At 38.2% G+C, this 25,857-nt stretch overlaps 1 protein-coding gene across 2 annotated transcripts in view; it reads left to right on the top strand.

Moving 5' to 3' along the window:
• The window catches only part of LOC142354386 (chymotrypsinogen A-like), a 39,257-nt gene extending 15,331 nt beyond the window's left edge, over positions 1–23,926 (top strand). Inside the window, exons 6-8 of one of the 2 annotated variants that reach the window (XM_075406665.1) lie at positions 9,152–9,328; positions 18,107–18,248; positions 23,796–23,926. In XM_075406665.1, coding sequence (XP_075262780.1) covers positions 9,152–9,328; positions 18,107–18,248; positions 23,796–23,815 — 339 coding nt within the window. In that variant the 3' untranslated portion in view covers positions 23,816–23,926. Of the gene's footprint in view, positions 1–9,151; positions 9,335–18,106; positions 18,249–23,795 lie in introns of both variants that reach the window. The other variant, XM_075406664.1, reaches the window with a different exon arrangement.
• The last annotated feature ends 1,931 nt before the right edge of the window (positions 23,927–25,857 follow it).

Genomic DNA, 25,857 nt, shown 5'->3' with positions numbered 1-25,857 from the left:
TCAACTCTGCTGATGATAAAGGGAGTGATTTTCAGGAACAGAGGGCTTCCATTTGTTCTAGAGTTCCCTAACCTATTCATCAAAAACATCTATTCAGCTTAAACAGGATTACGTAATTGCTAAAAAGAAGCGCGTGGAAACTGAAAAACAGAATGTGGCAACAATTTGCCTTGCTAAACAGAAAAAGCAAATGGAATTAAATGAACTGGAGGAAAATAACAGGAAAAGGTTTGCAGAGGCAGCTCTGCAAGAATTTGAATTGCTGGACGCCGTTCCCAAAGGTAGCCATTTTGAAGCAGCTGAAAGTGTTAGGAGCTCAATGAGAACTGAAAAAGCTCTGCAGGGCTGGATCAACACCTCACTTGCTCTAGGTTTTAACAATGAAGATAAAACTGGAGAACCAGAGGTTACGAATGACCCGCCAGAATGCCCTAGCCACAACAACGACGAAACAGTGGAAGATCACAACAATAAAAATTCGAGGCAATTACATTTTAGGCTATGAGACCATGCAACTCGATCCTCATTACACTCCAACTGAGAAACGTTTGGCTGCTGCTAACATACAGGCGTTGTACCATGCGCACCTACGGGCGCAAATGAAACAAGCAGGCCAACAAGCCACGAAGCTTCCAAACATAACTAACCAAGGAACCTCAGATAATCATCTGCCTTCTGTAAACGTATCAGGGGCTTCTTCGCCACCCGTTCAACAACCAGTTTTACCACCGCTGTTGGCACTGCAAATAAATCAAAATAGTTTGTCAGAGTTTTTCCCACAAGCACAAATTCCAATTTCACAATCCGGGGGACCTGAAACATCAAGTCTGAGTGTAAACAATTGAAAGCGATGCCCCCGACAAATATTAATTTTGTTCCCCGAGCCCCGAACCCCACACTTCCTCCTTTTCCGACAACAAATATTTAAGCCCCGCAAAAAGCGTTGTCTTGCACCCAAGCGCCCCCCCCCCCAAGCACAAACACACAACAGCATAATTTCGGACCCACTGATCCTAATGACCTTCCCATCCCGAACCCAGTATTTGCACCTAACCTCACTGCTTCCATTCCACACGCCCCTCTGATCAATCAACCTCTCGTCCCTTACAGTTTTCGGAATAATAATAATAACCGAGTACACAAAATTGTACGTTCCGTTGCTGCTCCTGTCCCAAATATGACCCATTCCCCTCTTGGCCAACACTTTGTGCCAAAAATGAGTCATTGGCGTTTTCAACGGCACAGATCTTCAATACTCAACCAAAGCACTACTAGCGTGAACAGTGTGCCTCCAAATGTACAAGCACATATCGCACCCTCAAATATAACGTTCCACTACGAATATATCAGAATTCACCCCTTCTGGTTGATATGCAATCACCATCAGGCACACAACAGGAAAACCCGATCGCAACTAATAGCAATGTTGTACATGGTAACGCCATTCCTGTGTTTCAGCCAACATATCTTTATGTCGGGCCCACACAGTTGAATTGGAGTGGTCCGCAGGTGTCTGCAACCGCCTTTTCAATAGCAGATAAGGCGTCATCGATTAGGGAATTGGCTGATGCAAAAACAAGTAAGAAAAACGACCCCTTGCCCGAAAGGAAACTTGCACAGTTTAATGGCCACCCATTACAGTGACTGATGTGGTCAATTCAAAAGCGCGATTGACTCGCATTCGCTCACCGATGACGTTAAAATGACCTACCTTAAACCAATCGTCACCGCTAAAGCAAAGATTGCAATAGCCGAGTTTCCATACTGTGGTTTAATGTATAAGGATGCACTAAGGAAATTCAAACGTAAATTTGGCCAACCACAGGAAGTCGTAAATGCACACCTGGCTAAACTAAGCATTTTTGCTCCTCTTAAAATGCACAATAGTGATAACATCATCAACTATTCTGCAGCCATATCATGCCTCCTTGGGGTTTTCAAGTCACTATCATTTGATGCTGACTTGAAGAGCGCTTCCCTCCTTAACCAGGCGCTACAGAAGTTACCGCCAAACATGAGAGAGTTGTGGTCGCTCTTTACGGTTAAGAAGCACTGGGTTAAGCCTACCCTCCTTGCCTTCAACGATTAGCTTTAAAAAAGCTGAGGCCCACAATCTAATGGAACAAAGCCCAAACAGGCAAAACGTGAAAATAACAGCACTTCAGTAACCAAGACCAAAACAGCCTCAAAATTGTTTGCATCAAATTTACAACAAAGGAAAACAAAGAAGCAAATGCCATCTTTTTCTGCAAAATCTTTTTCACGCTGCATTGTATGCAAAAGTAAACTGAGTTGATGGCGGAAAAAAAACTTTGCTTTTCTTACTTACGCAACATGCACACATTCCGCCAGTGCCCTCAGCCAAGAAAGCGCCGGCCATAAGGATGCAAAGGTTCGCATAACACACTATTGCATGGAGCAAATAGGGTTTTCTCAACAAAACAGTCAACATTTTCCTATATTATTCCGCCACCTGTCAACACAGGTCAAAGTAAAGCAACTATTAGTTAAAAACCGTCTATTGAGACTATAACGATGTCGTCTGTTGCAGAAATTAAAGGGCTCCTTCCGTTGACTGAATTGAAGTTGTTCATTTCGTCCGATTTCGATACCAAGGCTTTAGTTTTCTGTGATACCGCCTGCAGTAATTCCTGGATGGCCGGTAGCCTTGCAGATAGACCCGGTTTGCTTGGTCAAGCACCGAAGCTATCTGTCAAGGGTATTAATACCGATGAATCAGTTGAAACTAGGGTAGTTGAAGTTTCTGTGAAACCCGGAGAACGTTAGTAATTTGAACCATTTACCATCAACTCTTTCGTTAAAGAGAGTCTGAACGTCGGCTCAGATATATTTGATGTACAGGCCTTGCAAGAGACTTACCCACACCTAGCAGTCCTTGATCTCGTGATATATTCCTGTAAAGTCATTGGGATGATACTCGGACAAGATGTCTATCATGCAATCCGCCCGTTACAATACTTCTCTGCCGATGAGAAGCGTTCACCTGTTGCCGTACGCTTACCCATAGGTTGGGTTTTGAGCGGTCCGTAAATTTTTTGTTCGTGTTTAACGTCAACATGCTTTAAAATGAATATCGAAACTGACAATGAGTTAGCAAGTCAAGTAAAGTTGTGGTACGACCTTGAATAACTCGGGGCAAACAAGCAAGTAGACTCACGATCTGCTGCAGACACAAGAGCTCACGAAATCTTCGAGAACACCACCATACACAATGGTCTGAGGTACGATGTCGGAACGTTGTGGGCAGCAGACAACAACAAGCTCCCAGATAATTACTTCTATTCTCTTGTGCAATTAAAATCTCTCGAAAACGATTGACCAAGGATGAAGATCTTAGAGAGAAGTATACTAGTACCATCAAAGAAGATCTAAACAAGAGGTATGTAAATGAGGTTCCGGGCGCTCACAAGGTTGAGAATCGGTCCTTTAACGAGTGGTACTTTTCCCATCATCCGATTTCAAATCCGATGAAACCGGGTGAGGTGTGTTGAGTGCTCAAAGGAGAAGCAAAACTTCATGGTGCCTCGCTGAATAAATCTTTGCTCACTGGCCCTGATCTGTTCCAAAACCCTATTTTTGTACTTTTCCGCTTCCGACAGCAGCCATATGCAGTGTCTGCTGACATCGATGGAATGTTTTTAAAGGTTAGGGTATTACCATCAGATCAACCAACAGTTCGCTTTTTGTAGCGGGAGAATCCCACAAATAACGTTGCAGTGGATCTGTATACACGCCATATCTTTGTGGCTAAGCACTTGCCTTACAATACAATTAGCACTGCGAGAGACAATGCAAAGTACGACCACGAGGCTCCAAAAGCCGTCCTTAAAAATTTTTACAAGCTTATTCTGACAAATAGTTTGACTCAGTGGAGTCTCCTCTGAGAAAGCCATCAACAGATCGAAGGAATTGGTACACATTTTCCATTTTGGTGGGGTCAAGCCAACAAAGTTTGTAAGCACTGTGCCAAATATGGGTGATCGAATTGATGGTTCTCCTCAATCTACCGAGCCCAAGGTTTTTGTTTCAATTCAGGAGGATTCATCGCATGAGCTTGGGCTAAAATGCGATCAAGTTAATGACACTTAAGAGTTGTGAGTAGGAGTACAAGCTGAGCCATCAAAAAGTCAATCACGCAGCGCTTAGTCCTGAGTCTTGTCACCAAAGTCCTTGACCCCATTGGCCTTGTCGCACCGTTTACTGTCGGTGCGCGACTGATCTTAAAAGACATCTGGCGTGTCGCAGGACAATAATGAGACAACGTACTCCCACAGGACATAGTTCAAAGATTTTTGGTGTGGATCGCAGACTTACCGAAGCTTGAAAACATCAAAATTCCCAGAATTTATTTTACTGGAGCCTATGATAATATAGAGTTGCATATGTTCGGTGACAGTTTCCAGGATATTTTCAAAGCCGTCGCCTTCTTGCGATCCCGAGAGAAAACTCCTACGGGCAATGTAAAAACAGTTTATCGAAAGTACTTGCGCATTGCCGCACATGTTGTTGGTGTTTCGCCGAAACATGCCCGCTACCGCAACCCCGATGGTAGCATTACTGACCCTACGGAGCTCGACGAAGCCGAGCGTCATATCAAGTACTTGGTGCAATGAGAGTCTCGTGAAATCAAAACGCGAGATCTTGACAATATATCTGTTATACAGAGCAGCCGAATAGCTCCACAGTTACCGATCTTTAGTCCAAATGGAATAATCCATTCCTCGGGTCGCATCAAACGGTTAATGGAAGTTGGGTTTAAAGTAAAGTCCCCTGTCATTTTAGACACGTCATGCGTTTGTAAAACTGTTCCTTGATCACACCCACTTAAAGCATTATCATCAAAGCATTGAATACCTAGGATTAATTGTACAGGAACACTATACAGCACTGAAACTAAGATCATCTTTGCGTTCCAGCAAAGCACACTGCCTGAGATGCCGAGAAATCCAAGTTGTAACTATGCAACCAATCATGTATGACTAACCTAAGGAGAGACTTGCTTGCTAGTCTCCTCTCTTCGCGAACACCAGCGTTGACTACTTTGGGCTTTCTATGTTACCCACCGTCGTTTTACTGAGAAAGGGTAGGGCTGCCTCTTCACCTGTCTCACTACTCGCGCTGTCCATGTCGAGATATTTACATCCATGGATACCAGTTCCTGTGTTATGGGAGTTGAGGGTTTGTGTCACGTAGGGGTACATCTGTCATGATTTGGTCGGACAATGGCTCTAACTTTATTGGAGCAGAGAAAGAACCCCGAGAAAGTGTCAAAACGTCAAACATTGTCCAAAAGTGCAGATGAGCTCGCTCAAAAAGGCAAAAAATGGAGAGTCAATCCACCCAGCGCACCACACCAGGGTGGTATCTTGGAGAGGTTGGTACGCAGCTTCAAGCGCGTGTTGTATAATATTCTTGGCAAGCGTCGTTTCACCGATGAGGTGCTGCATACTACCTTTTGTCACGTGGAGCAGGCTCTCAATTTACGTGCTTTAACACCCGTAAGCGCTGATGCGTGCAATTTGAACGCTTTAACGCCCAACAACTTTCTTTTAGGAGAATACTCTACCGGCATCCCGTTCCCATTGTTGTCTCCGATAGCGTCGCGCGCTCTGCCGTTTTACGAACATGGATGGCACTCGTCCACCCGCTCGCACCAGTTTTCCCAAGATCTTCTTCCGGGCCGGAGGATGTTACGTAGTAATGGAATTTTAGCCAAACAGAAGAGAGTATTTAAATACTTATTTAAATGCGTAAAGAATTTGTTCCAAATTAATAAAACACGTTCTAATATACGTAGAAGGCCCCGAAAAATTTCGTTTAACCTATTTTTAAGTAAATATAACCACGATATGGGTCAATTAATGTGGTTTTTGGATTAATATAATTAGGATTTCTAGACAATTGTTGACTGAAATGATTTGACGACAACGACATCAGACAAAAAATTTGTTAAATGAACACCAAAAAATCTTGCCGTCTAAGTTTCAATTGTCGAATTGAACGTCTTGAGGTTTATACGTTGTTGAATTGTACGTTTTACAGTAGATCGTTGCTTATATGGAGATTGTAGTTTAGAAAAATTGACAGTTTGTTCCGTACGAACTATGCTTAAATAAGTATAATGGGCCATCTCTGTAACCATTTATCGGAGAAGGCTTTTTTAAACTTAAACTATGTAAAGCACACAGCACAGGAGATATTCGTGCTAAAAATCATCCTACCAGACATAATTTTAACGAAAAGGGAAAAAAATTCGAATCTGTAACCCAATTTAAATAAACTCAATGCATTGATTTGAAAAATTTGCGAATTGTTTCCATGGTGTCGATCAAGCAAGCCGTTAGGCAAGCAATCCGTATTTTAAGTTTCACTGGCGTTCCGGTGTGCGCATTTTGCGCGCGGCGTGGCTTCGCTGTGATGAACGCCCGCGGCTTCCAGATTACATCCCACAGCGGATGGGAAGCATGGCAATGGACAGCGGTCGGCTGAGGCCCGTACCCACTAGATTTCTAAAAATAGACGCATCTTTGTTTCTTTGGTGCCTTTGATCACAGTATGCACTGTAATAAAATGAGCAGTGTTGATTTTAACGGTTAACAAGGATTATTTTTGATATATTACATAACTATTGCATAACGTTCGGCTTGCTTTTATGTCGGGTTACTTTTACTTCGGCTTACTTTGCGTTCACCTGTTTCTATTTAGTTCAAAAATTGACGTTATCTTTGAACTAGGATGATTCCATACTCTTCCTAGATATTTTCAAATAGCCGGAAACAATAGAACAGGTTTGTTAACAGGAGTCGGTAGATAAAACTTTGTTATAGTTTTACTATAATTCCGTATTTTTTTTCATACCCTTGAATGTTGCCGAAAAATTTTGCCAATATTTTGCCAGGCTTAGACTCATGGACCACTTTTATAAATGTTACTCCGTTTTTAAAAAGTTGCTTAATTTCTAAAAGTTTACATAGTGCAGTGAGAGATGAGTCTGCCGGTTTTCAATTTTTGAGTTCACTTTATCACTAATGGTTTTATTATACAAATACAATTTAATAGAGACAACATTTTCAAATTGCGTGAAAAAATTCGTTGTCTTGTAAGGATTATGTTGGGTAATTGCCTTCCAATGTGAACGTGAACGTAAAAATGTGGAAGCTACTATCTATCCTTCTGTTATAAACAAAAATTAATTGGCACATTTGAAACTAAATGGGACTCTTCTCAGTGTGTTCTTTTTGGAATTCAATTACTAAAAAAGACGTCAGCATACATATTTGGACAGGGTTATTTTCAGTTTTAAATGACCAAGAGAATTTTAGATTTGATGTATTATAATTTAAGAGCTCTTTATATGGCTGGAAAAATTGTTTGGGTACTCTTGTATGCTTGCAGAGACTATAAAAAACGTTTAACAAAGGATCAGCATTGTTTGTTTGCAGAAACCCAAGAGTTGTATACCAAAATGTATCAAACATTTGAAACGCGAAATCTTCTTATCTCAGCTGGGTATACAAAATTATTTGTATTAATAAGAGCAGATTGACCAGTCCGTAGAAAAAATCTGATAAGATAAACGTTTTTTAATTAGTAAGAAATCAACAGTTTTTATAGTTGTACAATTTTTAGCTCTTAGCCATTCCAATTACATAGGTTTTTGGTTATTCAGGTTTAAGAGATTAGGTCGAGAATTATAAAAAAGATTATCTACAAAATATATCTACAAAATGTTAAAAGTGAAACTTTTGAGGAGCTCCTCTTCTCAGATTTAAAACTAAGAAAGTTCCATGAAACGTTTTCGTAACTTGAACAACTATTCTGCCCAATTTTTTGGAACAAATGAAAGATTCATCAAAAAGATCTGCTGACAGTTTCAAAACGTCAGACTTGCGTGAAAACTTGTCTGTCGCAGAACAAACGATGATGGTCTGCTGAAAAATTGACTAATTGATATATATATATATATATATATATATATATAGAGAGAGAGAGAGAGAGAGAATTGAAAACAAAGAAATTGTTAAAAATAGTTTTTTCTCGACTCAGACAGATAAAGTGGGAGTTTTTAAATAGTTTTGAAAGTTCAATTGCCGTTTAAGAGAAAATGGAATTAGACAGTTTTGGCAGCAACTTTCTGATGGTTTGCAAATCAGTTTCTTCCATATGCTATTTATTAATTCTTTTGGAGTTTAGAAGCGAGTGGTGAAGTCTTACCAAATAGACGTACCAAAATGTAGAAATTTCAACAAATATTGATTGTTTGAGAACTCTAAGACACTGTACTTTTAAGTGTTTAATTATCCTAAATTGGACATAGCCTAATTCTAGATTATGTTTTTTTACCACATCTGGCCATGACTAAGGGGCCATGGCCATGCCTCAGTGGCCCTTGGGACTTGATATGAATTTATCACAACCGAACGTGAGACCAGTTTCCACCAAAAAAGTTTAGTTTTTCTTTTTTGGCATATCGCAATTTTTGATCAATTTTAAGTTTACGCGCATATCCTATTCTAAAACACGACGAATTTGTTGACCAATCCCCAATCAGAAAGCAATATTTTCATTATCTCGATTGTGATTGGCCAGCTATAAAATGTCTATATTTTGTTACGTCTGCCATTTTCACTAGCGCCGAAGCGACTGTTTCTCTGAAATAATCCAAAATTTCCGCTGGCGGTGTATAGTATAAAAGAGCAGTAATTAATTCGCCTCTACTATCTTTCGACCTAAAAAATCTCTAGAATGCTTGCAGTGCAATCCAAAACAATAAGCTTGCAAATACGTAGAGGAGTTATTACGGAGTTGGAATAAAATCTACGTATATTTTTCAATTTTGATATAACGGGAAAATTTTATCTTTTTTTCTGACGATGTACGGAACTATATTACAGAAACCTTTAATTTAAATTTACTTGATATACAAGGAGTGGGGGCATTAGACAATAAAATATTTGAAAAAATAATCAGTTGTTAAAGAGGGCTGGTATAGACAGGGAGTATTGCTGGACTGGTATAAAGCTTTCAGAAAAGGTTGAACCAAAATGAACTGTGAAATGTCAAATTCTACCGTTTCCTGCCATTTGTTGCAGAATTTTCCGGCAAAGTTCTTCCTTCCATAATTATTTAGGAGGGGAATGCAGTTTGTGTAGCTGATGGTGGAGGTCCTCTAGTTAAATTGAGCAACTACAACCGGAAGGATGTGTGTTTGTATGGGACTATCTCTTACGGAGATCTAGAATGCAAACAAGGAGTCACTGCATTTACACGCGTGTCCAGTTACAAAGATTGGATCCAGATGACCTTGGTCGAGGTTGAACTGATACTTATTTTTTTTTCAATTTTTGATGCAAAAAATATGCAATTAAAGGAAAAAACTGTCGTAAAAAACTTCATTTTTTGTCTCCCCTGACCAAACAATTAAATGGTGCCAATTAAAATTTTTGTTTTCTTTCCCACCAAAAACTGAAGATGTTGTATCAACAAATAATTTTGGCGAATTTTTGAGAAAAACAATAAGAAGTGACAAAAACAAAGAATAACAAATAATAACGTTATTAGTAAAAAATGCGAAGACAGAGCTTATTTTTGTTTTTTGTTCCCAGGCAGAAGTGTTACTTTAAAGGAATCGTATATGGTCTGGCAGAAAATTGGTTAGCTTCCGCTTTCTTGCAAAAAAGGATAATCTTGCTACAACCTGCCAGAAAACTGCTATCTTGTAGAAACTGCCAGAAAATAGTTATATTGGAAATGTCTGTGCTGGAGAAGTGCTCACCTTGAGAGCTTTCAAGTCAAAGCAGACTAAGCGATTTCGTTCCGGTTGACCAGTATTTTTTTTGGTTAAAAATGCCCAAATGATATTTTCATAATTTGAGAAACAAATTGAATTCCTTTAAACATTTGCATGATTGAAGTTCTGTGACGAGAACTCAATACGGAAATTGGATAAATAAGTTCCGATTTGATGTTTACTTTTGATTGCATTTTTAATATGATTAACAAGCAGGTTAGTATTTGTTGCGCATATAGACATTTTTATAAAACTGCTTTGCTGTTTTTTCGAACCAAATCATTGATTTATTGTGATATCAGTTATCATCTTGGTAATTTTTTCCCTTTTCCTAAAAGGAAAAAATGTTTGTAATTTTTATTTCGTACTTAATATTCTGAAACAATCTGTTCAAGTGCTTCAAACTGGACAAACAGCAATCCATCAAAAAAAAAACTGGTTGATCAATGGTGCAAAGGTTCTCTGAAGGAGCCTCGGAGAAAAATGATCTCATTGTAGAAAGCCGTCATGGTCTATGACCACAAAGAAACAAAATTTGACAAAAGCCTTAGAATTTTTACAAGTGTACCTTAGTTCTTCATATTTGTGGATGAATAACAAAAAAATGATGGCTGGTTTTGATTTAAAGTTTTACTATTTACAGGATCTAATACTGAAACGGGTGTTTTATTGATTGGTTGTGCGTTAATTTGATAGTATTTCTTCCAGGAAAAAAACTTTAATGACTTTTTTGCGGATCGTTTTTCATTGTCTTAATTGCAACATTTACTATACATAAGCACAAATACTAGTTTATGGTCACTGGGATGATGATTGACCTCAAAAATGCTAAAATCTGTATGATTTGCTGTTAATTCTTTGATTTATTTTAAGAATTGCTGTTCTTAGCGTATACTTTACTGCATGAAGATAGAGAAATTTTTTGTTATTGGTACCGTTACTGCTTGACGACTCCATCCTGGCTCTGTTTCTTTCCTTTCTTAGTCGATCGTTTTCTCTCTTTAGTTTCTCTGTTTCATCTTTTTCAAATTTTAAGTCCTCTTGTAGTTTTGTGTTACTTCTTTTTTCCCCTTCCAAAGAGTACTCGGTTTGAAGTATTTCTTCGTCTTTTCTTGTAATTTTCGATTTGAGTTCCTCCATCTTCTCCTTGAGGTTTTCGTTTTCCAATTTGAAACGTTTCATTTCCATTAGTAAATTCTCCTTTTCATTCTCAGCTGACCACAGCTGTTGAGTTGATCTATGTAGATCTTTTTGCAAAGTTAACACCCTTTCTTTAAAACCTGCGTTTTCTCTCCTTAAAGCACCAGCTTGCTCAGGAGTCAGAAATCCATCCAATTTTAGGAGTACCAACTCCTGATGATTTCTTATTCTTGATTTTGGGTCATTCTGTAGGAGACACCTAGCTTTCCCACCACCAAGGTTATTTTGTATAAACATAGGTGCTCGGTCTGTCAAACTGAAGGCGATAACGCCTTCCTTGAGCTCCGGTTTTACTTCAACTTTCTCCGGAAAGTCGTTTTTCCTTTTTAGAGGACTTACTTTTGGGACATTAAACTTCACCTTCTTGGGTATACTGTAGACACACACCGGTGCTTCGTCTTCTGTTTCCTCTTTTGTCGGTGATGGCACGATTACAGTGGTTGCAGGTGACGAAGGCCTTGCCAAAGACTCTTTTCTAGAGGGTGGAGCATCAGATCTATTTGGAGGTTGTTCTGTTGGCGCCGAGCGAAGATTGATGTCTGGGATTTCTACATAAAGGGGGACACATAAATTAGATATATCGGCCTCAAAAGGATCCCTAGTCCTCTCGACTTCCTCGGCCCAATTATTTTCGTAAATAGGGATAAATAATGATACCGGATCATTATCAGTCAACGGGCTATTGAGAATCTCCCCAAGAGATCGGTTGTTGTTGTTGTTGTTGTTGTTGTTGAATGCCATTCTAAATAAAAAGCTAGATCCTTCTAGTTTCGGATTGTATAGCCACTACCCTTTCTGTAGGATAGAGGCTATCTCTTACTACTTTAGGAAGCACTGCCTCTAGCAGTGGTTGATTCGGAACGCTAGAAACAGGATCGTGTAATTGCATTATCTCACGATGACCATCCATGGTCCTGAGAAACGGAGCGAACGGATTCATAAGCGAGGCGACGGTACAAAAAGGAACGCCGTACGTTAGCAGTCGAGCGGAAAAAAACAATTTTCAGACAATATATGAAAACACCAAGTATTGCAAACAATGTAAACACGGAGAGTAGCTTTTTCAGCCCAATACCACGAGCCTGCAGCTAAGATTTCTAAACTTTCTAAGTATCTCCATGTCGCTAAGCCAGACAATTCCGTTCGTAAGTTGGTATTGAAATGGCTTAAACCTGGATGTGAATATTTGTTACCAGCTTCTAAGTAAACCTCCCGACCCGCAATTGTCCTTCGTGAATATTTCAAAACGCGTGCTCTTGCACTTTTTCGTAGATTTTCATATGAAAACAATCCTGCCGTGTGCGGAGAGGGTAGATTGTCAGCAAAGTCTAAGTGACTGAACACGCTCAAAGATTCCGGATTCCGAGCGACGGAACGGTCTGACGAAAACTAAAACAGTAGACTAATAAAATAAAATCATAGAGTTTGGTAACTCCTAAATTCCCCAAATCCCCAAATTTCTTAACAGTTGGTACTGTTAGTCTATTTTCACTTTCTTGTTACAATTTTACTGGTGTATAAGTATTACCTCATTACTTACAACGTTTCATTACCGCACGTGGACGTGCTCTCTCTGGGAAGGGAGAGGTGTAACAACCCAAGATTCTGGTGAGTCATTTTGCTTAGTTTTCCAGCTTGTAGTTAAGAGTTTGTTGGTCGTACTTAATAAGTTCATTGTACTTTATACAAGTCAGAAATTGAACGCTTATCGGTAACATGTGGTGGAAACAAACCGAGGCGGAAAAACTCTCAATATTGGATTGTATTTAAATTTCTATTTCACTGTTCTGATTTCTTACTTACTATAAAGCCGGAGCTTAGAATTGAATTCTTTTGCCTCAGTTGTTATTCAGACCAATTCTAAAGAGAAAACCATGTAAGTTAAATAAGTGTATTCAACAATAAGACTTAGAGATTTTCTGGTAACCCTTTTTCATAAAACCCAAGTCGAACCCATGCAAATAGAAAGATTCAAGTTTTAAATAATAGTAACGGTTAGGGTTGCTAGAATAGCATATTAAATTTTCTTCGGATCTGATTAAATAATCAAAAAACAGATCATATCGAGCGCAATAGAAGCGGAAACGATTTTAAAGTTGTGTATGAAAAAAGCTTCAGAAATTACTGGAAAAAAGCAAAATTTTACAAATGAAAATTTTAAATTTCAAGCTGTGTAATAGATATAAAATACGGGAGTTTGACAAAAGCTTTTTTGCAGTTAAATATAGTTCTTCTTGCCTTAAGATTCAGAATGAAAATTTGCTCATGAAAAAAATTTAATTTGAAAATTACTCTAAAGCAAATTAAAACTTTTAAGTTTATGCACGAGCAGCTTTTTGCTACAAAAAGGGAAAAAATATCAAGATGAGTCGAGTCCATGAATGTAAAAGTAGAGCGATTTGACGGGCAATCGATGTAATAAGATACTCTTACCATCACAGAGCAAGCATCGACTTGCAAAATAATTCGCTCTCAGACACGCGAAAAACAAATAACTAAATCTGATCAATATATTGAAAAGAAGGCATTTCCTTTGGAAGTATTATATGAAACACGTGATTCTCAAGTAACTCCTCTGTATCATTACATTAGGTTGACTGCATAAGATCACGGGTAAAATGTTCAACGTTTTTTGAAAAGAACAACTTGCACCGATCTTCCCTAAAACTTTCTCGGAATTTGCCAATTTTTACAGTAATGCATTTATCACGTACGTTTAAGTTGCTCTCTTGATTTCAGCAAGCAAGACGAAAATATAATCAAATTTTGCACTGAATCTAGAGCACCCTAGATTGATCCCCCACCAACATTTTTTTTGCTGTTATCATATCAGAAGCACTGTGTACGTGAGCAAATCAAATTATGTAGTGGTTCTTCATCAGCTTGTGTGGACCTCAAACCGGTGAGAACTAACCAAAACGACCCCGCCCTAGTTTTTATATCTGGTGGGTTTAAAAAAATTGGTAGGCAATTGCGCATTCAATTTTAACAGTTATGAAAACTAGAGAAAGCAAGAAGGTTTTGTTAGCTGAGACTGACAAATCTACAGAGCTTAGTCAGGGGGCAAAACAATGCAACTTATCTTCGGGACTGACTCAGCAAATGAATAATTAAACAATAGATGAAACCGCTTCCCGCTTTCAAGTGCCCCCCCCCCCAAAACAACACTTTTCTACCCAGACAAAAAGGATAAACTGTTCCAGATATCTGTTATTGAATATCATCTTGGAAAAACTAAAATTAGATAGGACCAGTGGGGACCGCACTTCGATGAGATGTTGAGCTCCAAATCAATATGGGCCTACTCGCAATTTACGCCTTTACTGTCTAAAGTGATAAAGATACCACGCGATTTAGCGAAACGGCTAGACGAGATTGTGCAATCCGCGAGTTCACCAAATCTAGCTGCAACAGACATGAATCTAAATGAACTCCCAGATCTCGAAACCATCAGCAGCAAGCACATCCCTACCCTAAGGTTCATTCCTGTAAAGTGTCGGGTGAGATGGTCAGAGTTACTAACATCCGTTATCGATGCTTGCATTTCACATGCGCAATCGTTAGAGAATTGGAAAAAAACTCTTTGCAATTAGTAAATATGTTCTACGCGCGTCTAATCGTGGGGGTAAGAAACACAAGCAGCAGAAAGAGAAACAGTTGTTGAGCAGACTTGAGCGATGGAAATCAGGTGATTATGCTGCACTGTTGTACGAGGCGGCCTCAATAAAGCAATCAAATATAACTAGCATTGAGTCAATGGACGCTTTAGCAAGCCGCGCGAAATCTTTTTGCCTGCAGGGGCAGTTTGGAAGGGCAGCGAAAGTTCTGTCTTCTGACGGCATCGCACCTGACGATACTGCAACGTTGAATGAACTTAAAAAGCTCCACCCTAAAGAAAAGCAACCTGATCCCGAATTTGATCAAGATGCTAACACGAACGCATTTCAATTTGACGAGGCATCAGTATTCTCCCAAATCAAGTCGTCCCCAAATTTACTGCAGCTGGGCCGTCAAAAATGTATCCCGAGCATCTGCTGCATGCAGTAAACTGTGGTGACCCCGATCAGTCAAAGCGAGCAATCACTAGTTTAACAAAATTCGTGAACTTAGCCAGCAGGGGTCAGCTCCCCGAATTCATTGCTCCTATAATATGTATTGCAACACTAACTGCATTGAAAAATTTGAAAGATGGGGTTCGTCCTATCGCTGTTGGGGAAGTCATTCGACGTCTTATTGCTAAATGCATAGCTCGTGAAGCGAATTCAGAAGCTGCTGATCTATTTAACAGAAAACAATCTAACACAAAACTTGTACAGCATAATTGGTATTTGGATGTTGACATCCTTGCTGGTACTCACCAACAACTTTGCACAGCATTGAATTTGTTGACAAATTTGGGAGAAGGATGCGGTTTAGAGCTCAGGATAGAAAAATGTGAGCTTTGGTCACCCGTTGATCTGAACGATATAGATAAAAGAGTAAAGAGAAATAGCACAAAAGCACTTGAGATCTTGGGCGCTGCCATCGGTAATCCCAGCTTTGTTGCTGCATCTTTGAGAAAAAGAACCAACAAAATAGAAAAACTACTCGTATTCAGACTGGCGTACCTAGACGACCCACATTGTGCGCTTGGAATTCTTCGAAGCTGTCTTGGTGCCCCAAAGATGGTATATTCCCTGCGATGCAACACTCCATCTGACGAATCCTCTGTTATTTTGCAGGATTTTGACAACCTTCAGAGAACAACATTTGAGAATATGTTAAGCACCGTTATAGGTGACAGCGCTTGGAAACAGACTTTTCTACCAATAAACAAAACTGGCGTTGGTATTAGACAAGCAGTTGACCAATTGAAAGCGGCGTTTGTTGGGCCAGTATCGCAGGCAGACGCTCTTGTAGAACAAATAACCGGTGAGAAAATTACAGGCAACCAAATTTTCAAAGAAACAGTGGAAGAACTGAAGAATCTAGAAATTAGCGAAGATACCCAACACAAGATTCAGGAGGCACGTGACGATGCTGCTTTTTCTGACCTTCTTGGTAATCAGATTTCAAATCGGGAGAAAGCGTGTTTGCTTTCACTAACGTTGCCTCAATCTGGTGCCTGGCTTTCCGCAGCTCCAATCCCTAGCCTTGGCCTTCACCTTCAGCCAAATGAATTCAGAGCCGCATTGAAGTATCGGATTGGTGTTCCGTTATACATTGAGGAACGAAAATGCCCTTACTGTCAAAACGGCAGACTGGACAAGCTGGGTGATCACGCTTTGAGCTGTAATGGTCGGGGGTATATGATATCGCGGCATAATAGAGTGAGGGACAGAATATTTGCTGCTTGTCGCAAACTTATCACCCGTCTGCGAACAGAAAAATTTGATTACAGATAATAACTCAAGGCCAGGAGACATATACTTGCCCAGCTGGTCAGCGGGACAACCATCTGCGTTAGATGTAGCTATAATTTCCCCACTCTAGCCCAGTCTAATTTCAGATGCGGTGAGGAAGCGTGGTTTTGCTCTGACAAATGCTGAAGATAGGAAATATTAACAATATGCCCAAAAATGTGCAGAAATGGGTATCCAGTTTGTACCACTCGCGTTTGAATCTTTCGGGGGCTTCTCAGATTTGGTTCAAAAACTTTGAAACGCATAGCCTTGCCGACCGATAACCGAAACTTTCAACCAGCTGGTTTATCAATTGCCTACAATCGGTTATCTCAAGGAGTCTCAGTGACTTTAATGAGAGGTTCAGCCACAATGCTGATCGCCAGAGATCCCCTGTTATGTGACTCATTCCTGCGACAACACCCTCAGCCCCACAATGGTTAATTTACAGTCTTGGCTCTCCCAATTTCAGTTGCCCAGTTACTGCTGTGCGCGAATTTGTTTGTCACCCAATGAGCGTGGACAATGCTCATTTCATTCGTTCAACCCGATTGTGTGGGTTGATGATGACGAAATTTTGAAGACCCGGTTGTGAGGGTTTCCGGGAACAAATGAAAGGCAAATACTCATTTGCGTTGGCACCATGGTGATTTGTGGGCACAAGGCTGATCGCAAGAAAACATTCTGAGAATCGACTGAACTTAGAAATGATTTCAACCATGATTTTCCTCAACCAAGCATACCTTAAATTTAGTCTTTGGTATATAAAAAAATGCATTAAGTGTTTCTCTCATGTGTTATGAGGTCTGCACCCCAAGACAGGCATTGATCAGACCAAACAGAATTAGTCCAGTCCATCGACTAGACCGAGAAGACCCTAGGCCAGATCATAGTTCAGACCATTGACCAGACGGAACAGACCCTAGGCCGGGAACAAACTCTTGGACAGAGCTTTGAGCAGACGCACTTAAACGTATGTACGCGTTCAAAAAAATTATTATAATTTAATTCTTTTATTTTTCGAACGTGAAATAAATATGAGAATTAAAAAATAGTGAAAAAAAATTCGCTTGAAAGACCGATGTGAAATTCAAAAACTAGTTTGGCGAAGTAGTCTATTCGACAAAATTTCAACTCATTTGTTTTTCATAACGTTTATTGAATTGATTTAAATCCACAAGAAATATCATTGAAGTAAGTGACAAATGGCACAGAGGAATAACAATTTGTAGATATGCAGAAGGTGAGAGGTGCAAACCCATGTACGGTAGCTTTTTTTTGTAAGAAATCCGTTGAATGTGGTGAAAATAGAAATTTCACCGCTAAAATCCGCAAATCGTTCAAACATTTACCGCTAAGACCGCAAATCTTAGAAAAGTTCACCGCTTGCGCCGCATTCATTGCAAAAAGATGCGGGCGCTTTGCGGTGAAATTTATTTATTTTTGTCACCACTAATCACCGCAATTCTGACATTATTTTTTTGACAAAACCTCGACCCGGGGAAGTCATTCAGCATGGTTTGATAATGAACTTTATGGGTGTGCTGGGGATGCAATTTGATGATACAGATCAGAGCATTTTTTGCTTTTTTGATGTTATAACACGTTGAAGTCAACTATATTTAAATATAACAGAACTCCAGGCTTATTTCGATTTTGATTTACACAAATTTTGATTTAAAAAAATCTCGACCACTGGTTGGGAATTTGCCAGAATTCTGAAGCCGATGATTATGGGGATGATGCGGACGAAGAGACATCGGGCCTTGACGAAACGAAGAAGAAGAATATTCATGATATGTTCATGGAGCAATTGAGAATTCTCATCAAAACCCCGGATTTATTCACATTTGAAAGTAAAGTATTCTTTTGAATGTCATCGTTCTATATTGCAATAACTTCTGAGTTATGTGAGCAATCTGAGTCGTTGTTCAAAAAGTTGACAGGATAAGATTTCCCTTCCAACAATTGTCACGCATCGTTATCACTGCCTCATATTAAAGTTTTCACAATACAAAACGATAAAAGAATCTCAGGTATCTTTGCTTATGCATGCAGATTATTTTCTGACCAATTATTAAGAAATGCAATCGTAATAACCAGCAGGGTTTCACGGATCTAGAATGGGATGTCGTTCAATATTAGTTTAATTACATGGCCCAGTTAAGATTTCTCATAGCATATTACGGCCTTTTCATAGCAAAAGGGTCCGGACTGAACGTCAAGACTTAATCAGTACTGATTCAGTAAAATTGCAAGTCCTCGATCAATACTGTATGAGAGCTCTGATTATGTCACTTTTTAGACTTGGCACGTCATTAATCAAGCCCTAAGTCTTGAAAAGTATTGACCAAGTTTTGGCCAAGACTTAACAAGTCTTGTAAAAATCTTGACCAAGACTTGACAAGGCTTGTGCAAGTCTTGACCAAGACTCGACACGTCTTGGGTCAGGCATTGAGCCAAGTTTTTATTGCTGTTCTGCCTTGGTGTCGTAACGAAGGAAGGAGGCTACCACTTACAGTGGATTGCCTAAAAAACTCTCTAAAAAGAAAAAAGAAGCAGAAGACAACGCGCGTACTTCCACAAAGTTCATTTGATAAAGAATGGAAAATTCTGATATCGTACACTTTCTTCTGCCCATTGAAAAAAATTTGGTTTCGAGTTTGATTATATGGGACATTTAAGTTGATACATCTTCAATTCAGAAATTGCTAGGTCCGACTAACAAATTTCTTGTTAAAAATGTTTTTCATTTTTACTAGTGTTGAAAAGCATTAATTATATGTATTTACTTCTTAAAACTATACTTAGCTTATCAACTGCGCAGTAATCAAGAATGGTCAAGACTTGACTCAAGACTTGCCAGGTCTTGGCCAGGACTTGACTTATACTTGACAAGTCTTGAGCAAGTCCTGACATGTCTTCAAAACTTGAGATAAGAGCTAATCAGTACTGATTTGTCAACTCAAGACGTGTAGTTCACTGGAGAACGGGAGGGCTCGTTCTGGGAGGGTTATGCGCGGTAATTTCATGGGTCAAGCAGGCGTTTTTCCACAAGCACAATTGAGTCGAGCTTGGTATTTTTGTGGGTTGAGCAACAAGCAATTCAATTTGAATTTTGTTGTTGATTTTTGCAAGTTGACCATAATGCTGAATGTTCTGCTGCTGGGAACTAGTTACCATTGCTCCGGCAATAAACATTTCAATAGCAATTAGGTTAAACTGTTTTTTGTTTCTTTTTAGTGTCAATGAAAGCAAAAATTTTGACGTCTCTTATATATAATTTCTTTTGTCACTAAAATTTCCGAACTTTGATAATAGGATCATCCCTAGTCAATAGATTATATGCATCTGACAAAAAACTTAAAGTGCATGATACAACTCTCAAACTTATTTGTGTCCTGTCGCAAATACTTTTCTTAAGCTGAAACGCTCTTTATTTCAGCTCTAATAACCTAGGTTAAGTTAATTGCCAGGTGATAATAAAGTCGCGTAATTTTCTTTCTTGAAATTTTTGTGTCGAGTGAGTCTTTTCATGCCATCGACCATTTGTTTTCAACTTTCATCCCGGGTCGAGGTTTTTGGGTAAATTTTTGTAAGAAATGCGGTGATTGCGGTAAATGCGGTGAAAATAAATATTTCACCGCATTTCACCGCATTTCTTACAAAAATTCACCGTATTTCTTACGAAAATTCACCGCATCGACTTTTGTAGCAAATTAATGTAAGAAATGCGGTGAAAGCGGTGAATGCGGTGAAAAAAAATAATTCACCACATTTCACCGCATTTCTTACAAAAATTCACCGCGAAATTCACCGCATTTCTTACAAAAATTCACCGCATATGGTTTCCAAAGTTAACTCAATCTAATTTAAGTTCGCAAGAATTTACAAGGATGCAACTGGCAGTTTGCGCAGTGGATGGTGAAGGCATGCAGGAGGTCAGGGGTTCGAACCCGTGTGGGTACGATTCTTTTTTTAACAATACTGAGAACGCGGTGAAAATAAATAATTCACCGCGATTCACCGCATTCACCGCAAAAAAGATGTAAGAAATACGCGTTGAAAATTATTTTTTTCACCGCATTTCACCGCATTTCTTACGAAAATTCACCGCCAAACCTCGACCCGGGATGACAATAAAAATGAGGAAAAACATTTAACTCTTCCGCAATTCTCTCATTTCAATGGAAATACATTACATTTGAAGAAAAACTTTTCTATAAGAAAAAATTTAATTGAATAAGAAATTGAGTTTTTTCAATCGACTTCTTTTGTTGACTATCCCATGAATTGATAAGCAACAACAAAGGAGCTTAAAAACAATTTTCTTCTGAAAGCTATACCGAACAGTTGTTGGTGACCTCGCCTCTATATTCATTTTTTAAATAATTTTCTTCCAGTAAAATTAAATCTATTATCTAAAACTCTTCATTCAAGGTTTTTGTCAACAAAAATCTCAAATAAAAAGCAACTTGTTGCTTTGTATCTTCAGTAGATAGGTAAAACTGTGCATCAACTTTGACGACTGATGGCAGGAGTCGTCAGCGCTGTTTGTTGTTTGGACTTGCTAAAAGAGACTATGAATTAACTCCAAATTTCAACTGATGTTTCCACGAAGCAATTTTTTACTTACATCATTGCGTAACCCAAAGTTTTGACACAAAAAGACTCCACTTGGAATAAATCAGTTCGCAATTTTCACCCTGACTCGAAAGAAACGTACCATACGGCCATGATGGAATGTTAAAAAACAATTGATCCTTGCCTGGAACAGGGTAGCCCAGGTTGAGGTCCCAGACCGAAAGTCTATATGTCCAGACCGGAATTAACGCATAAGGGGGGTGTCGTGCGTTCAAAATTACACGATCTGGAAACACGATTGAACGCACGAAAGTCTGGACACCGACAGTGACAGTGAGCCCTAGGACATTGACAGTGGCTGAACGGAGCTATTTTTGGGGAAAGTCAGGAACAAGAGAAAAAAATTAGTCTACAAATTATATTGAAGCTCAAGGGAAGGGCTGACTGATCTTGGACCAGCAGAAATCCCATGTGATAGTTAAGCCAGAGTTGACCGAAACAGAAAAACGTTTTTCAGTTCTTATGAGAAAAAAAACTTGAGATTGGAAAACTTACAGATTCCTTAACGGAGAGCAAAGTAAACAATAAGGAAACTATCTGCGGATCTAAGTACCGTGTCAGGAAAATGTGAATTGAAAAAAATGAAGACTCAACGAGGAGAGACTCAGTTTTTTTTTCAAATTGAAGTGTAGAGGAAACCCAAAAATATTACGTGTAGAAATATTGGTTGACAGCGAAACAATTTGGAAGAGTTGGGCATACGAACAGTTTCAGAAAACCCAGATGAAATTTTCAGAAAGACCAGACAAAATTTTGTTCAAGATCATGCACCGCATCGACAGCGTTTGAAATATAGACTGACCCGACAGCATACGTTAGTTCGAACCAACTGCGGAAGAAAAGTCAATAGTGAACAAGATAGGAAACAATAAACTGAACTGCCAAATGAAAAATTCTACGAAGCCATCAACCGTGCCCATCAAAGACGTGCATGCAATCAAAAATAGAGCATAGAGTAAAACGGAACATACCAGACGATAACTTAGTATTAACAGTCAAACGAAATTGATCTTTCTAGAAGAAGCCACTGCAACACGGCTTTATATTTCTCTTTGCGTTTTTCCTTTTCCTTAAACAAAAAAGTCAAGGTTTCCGCCTGCAAGTTATTTGCTGAAAATTAAAAAAAAAACTATTCGAAACGTTTAAAAAAGATCCTTCAGCCGCCGTGGCCAGTGATGGCTGTAAGCATAATTAGTGCCGAAGAAAATCTTTGTGAGTTGGAAATTTTTTTTTGGAATTGGAATAAGATTGGAAAAGAACTTTAAAAAAATGTTTCCGAAATGATTTTGGAATCTGATGTATTCTCCTTTAGCTTCAATTTATATAATGCGCAATCTATGCAATTCTATTGGCGTCGGCTACAATCTTTGGTAAGTTGTGGTGTGAAGCTGTTTGTGCGAGGAAGATCTAACACCTAAATAGAACTTGTGGTTGATCTCAGCCTGAACAATTGTTGCAGCAACGATGGTACCACATTAATGTTTCCGACACAAAGTGGCCAAATTCACCAAAACGCAATCTATTCTGCCCACGAAAAAAACAGTCTTACAAGTGGGAATTCTTAAGGCATCTGATAGCCGTCTGCTTCGGTCAAATGAGTTTCCGGCGCAATTACGCAGAAACGAGAATTTTTGTTACTGTTTTTGTTTTTTGTTATGTTGATGAAATTTTTGACTTGGACTTAAATTAATACTGAAATTGAACGGGAATCATTCAAGGCTCTGCACGGTGAAAGTTGGTTAAGAAAACACTCCCCTTATGAACATTCTTAGCAATAATACAAAGAATCTATACAGTTCCATTTAAGACGTTACAAACTGCTCAATATGATCTTGATATGATTAGCAAGAACCATATATGAACTTTTAACGGCTAGTAAAAACCATACATGATCGGTCTATGAATAGTAAAAACCCTTTTATCATAACTCTAAGGTTATTAATATTAACAAAGCCATTTTTCCTATTTAATTTGTTCACTTTATTGTTGGTGCTGCCAGTGCATCACCAGTGGAACGCTAAGTAGCGCCGTCGAAAAGCAATTTTCATCAAAGAAAAGAGCTAACAAAAATGGCCATGTAGTGATTTGTAGTCAGATGAGAGAAAGAGAGAGAGAGAGAGAGAGAGAGAGAGAGACTTGTTTTTGACTTTAGTGTTTGGCCATTGGGTGATAGCGGTACAAAACAAAGAAACAGTTTTTTTAGTCACATGTTTTTAAAAGTATCCCTTGGTTTTCCGAGACAACGATATTTCTGAATTGGCTGACTAAATAATACAGACTAATATGTAAATTTTCCGCATATGACTACTAAGAGGGGATGATATTTGTCTTCCTCATTTAATCACAAAAAAGTTCTGAATTGTAATGCTTCTGTTAACTTTTTCATATTTTTTAAATATTTGGTTCATATATTTTTTGCTATGGTTAAACAAAAACAACATATAATTTAGCAAGAAAATCAGATCCATACATGACTTGTTATATTCACTAAAATTTATTTATTCTGTATATACTGGGCTAATTACCCATTGGGTTGCCAGAAACCAAGTTGTCAAATTTTTGGCGTTTTTCACTGATCCGCTTTTCTTTCTATTTGGCTCATTGGGTCTTTTTTTCTATTTGATTTTGCTTGCGAGTAAAACTACCAACGAAGGAAATCCAGAGTTCAAAGTTCGACGTGCATGACAAGATGTCCACCAATGATTCAAAGGCAACTCAAATTTACAAACCAAAACTATGTGATTTTTTTTGTGATTTAGAAAGGAAGCTGCCTCAATGAAGATGTGCTAAGAACCAAATGCAATCATTGTCCAATGACGGCTGGTTACTGAACGGCTGATAAATTATTTAATAATGGTGAAGGGTATTTTACAATTTTAAAATTCAGTTGATGTTCAGCTCACCTTTCTTACCATTAAAAACAATTGAGAACAACTCAAAATCAATAAAAAACTTTAATAAATTTAATACTTTTCTTTGGGAAAAAACGTGGAAAAGCAACCCAATACAGATTTCTGATGAAACCTTACCTCATTTATCGTAGCAATCTGAAACAAATTACCTTCTTCATTTTATATCATGCAACTTTTCTGCGACTTGAGCGAAAGATACCTCAACTGATATATTTTTCAAGAAAAAGACTTTGGAAGAAAATGCAAAATTGAGATAAAGGTAAATCTAAATTATTTTGCCATTACGTGCCCATAATGCGAAATTTCTCGAGTAATTTTCTTCGATTTTGTTAACTTTTTCAATGACTTATGTTTTATGATTCCAGTCATAAATGTGTGAGTGAATTAGTCACACTAAGCATTCTAGTTTAAAATTGGATCTAACATCAATTGAATTCCACTGCAACTTTTTAGTTCTAGCGTAATTTGTAGACAAAATAATACTTCGAACCTAACTTCCACGCCTTGAATCAGTCTGTTTCACTCTAAAAAACTCAATTCCACATGACTAAGATACTGTCGATGAAATGAAAGAGAACCACATCGTTGATTCTTTTTAGATATGTATCTCTCGATACTAATTGTGGATTAAAAAGACAACCGGCAGTTCGCAATAACTCTTGTCATTGTTCTCATAAACAAATAAGGTTTTAATAGGTTCTCAAGTTACCAAAATTACCAATGAATCGATGGAAAAAATTGAAGTCTGATTACATGCTCAGATTGGTGGAAATTTTTCCAAATAGTGGAAATAGTCAAAATAGTTACGTTTGTTGTCAAAAACTGTAAGTTTTATACCTATGATAAAATTAACTTATTTCTACGTTTTGTGTATCTATATTTAATCTTAAAAAATGAACAAAAAACGAGAATTACTGAAATTTGCCTTTTTGGACATTGACTATGTAACGGCAAACGCCTCTATTTTTTTAGGAAACGTCAAAAAAATCAAGGAACACGTGTTACTGAATGAAACTCCGACTTCATAATAAAATTTAGCAAAACGGAAAACCAGATTCTGATAATTATTGCTGAAATGATGTTTGCGATAAAAATTTTAAACAAGAATTGTAATAAATTAATATATAATATTGCAAGAATCTGCAAAATTTGATAATATTCAGAGAAATTGAACGACATCTTGGGAATATTCTATGTTTTCAACATTTCAGATTACCAGTCTAGATATTTAATCTCAGCATACATATCAAAAAATAGAAATAAATTATGATATATGGCTATATTATCTTCTGCTAAGAAATAGTTTTTAAAACCCTCTACTGCAAAACAAATAGCGAATGTAAAGAATTGTTATAAACTAAAATTTTGCCAGTTTGCATCAAGGGTATAGGGCTGATAACTGTTGGTGTTTTTTTATTGGGTTGACAGTGTTTGGCACTTATAATCGGTAATGGTGTCATCGAGTTGTAAATAAACACAAACCAGTATTTCATTTAAATTATATGCTTTGATAATTACAGCTAAAATTCATTATTCTGATAGGAAACTTTGCATCGCCTTAATTCAGCAACGAAGCTCAAGTTAGTTCATAAACACACACACACACACACACACACACACACACACACACACACACACACACACACACACACACACACACACACACACACACACACACACACACACACACACACACACACACACACACACACACACACACACACACACACACACACACACACACACACGCACACACACATACAACCACACACAAAAGAACGCACACACATATACACACATACACACAAACACAAACGCACGCACTCACACATACACACACACATTTTTTTTATATATATATATATATATAAATATATATATATATATATATATATATATATATATATAT

The sequence above is a fragment of the Convolutriloba macropyga genome, chromosome 15 (genome assembly GCF_964194025.1).
Source record: "Convolutriloba macropyga chromosome 15, txConMacr16.3, whole genome shotgun sequence".
Taxonomy (NCBI): Eukaryota; Metazoa; Xenacoelomorpha; order Acoela; family Convolutidae; genus Convolutriloba; species Convolutriloba macropyga.
This window is presented reverse-complemented; position numbering and strand designations above follow the sequence as displayed.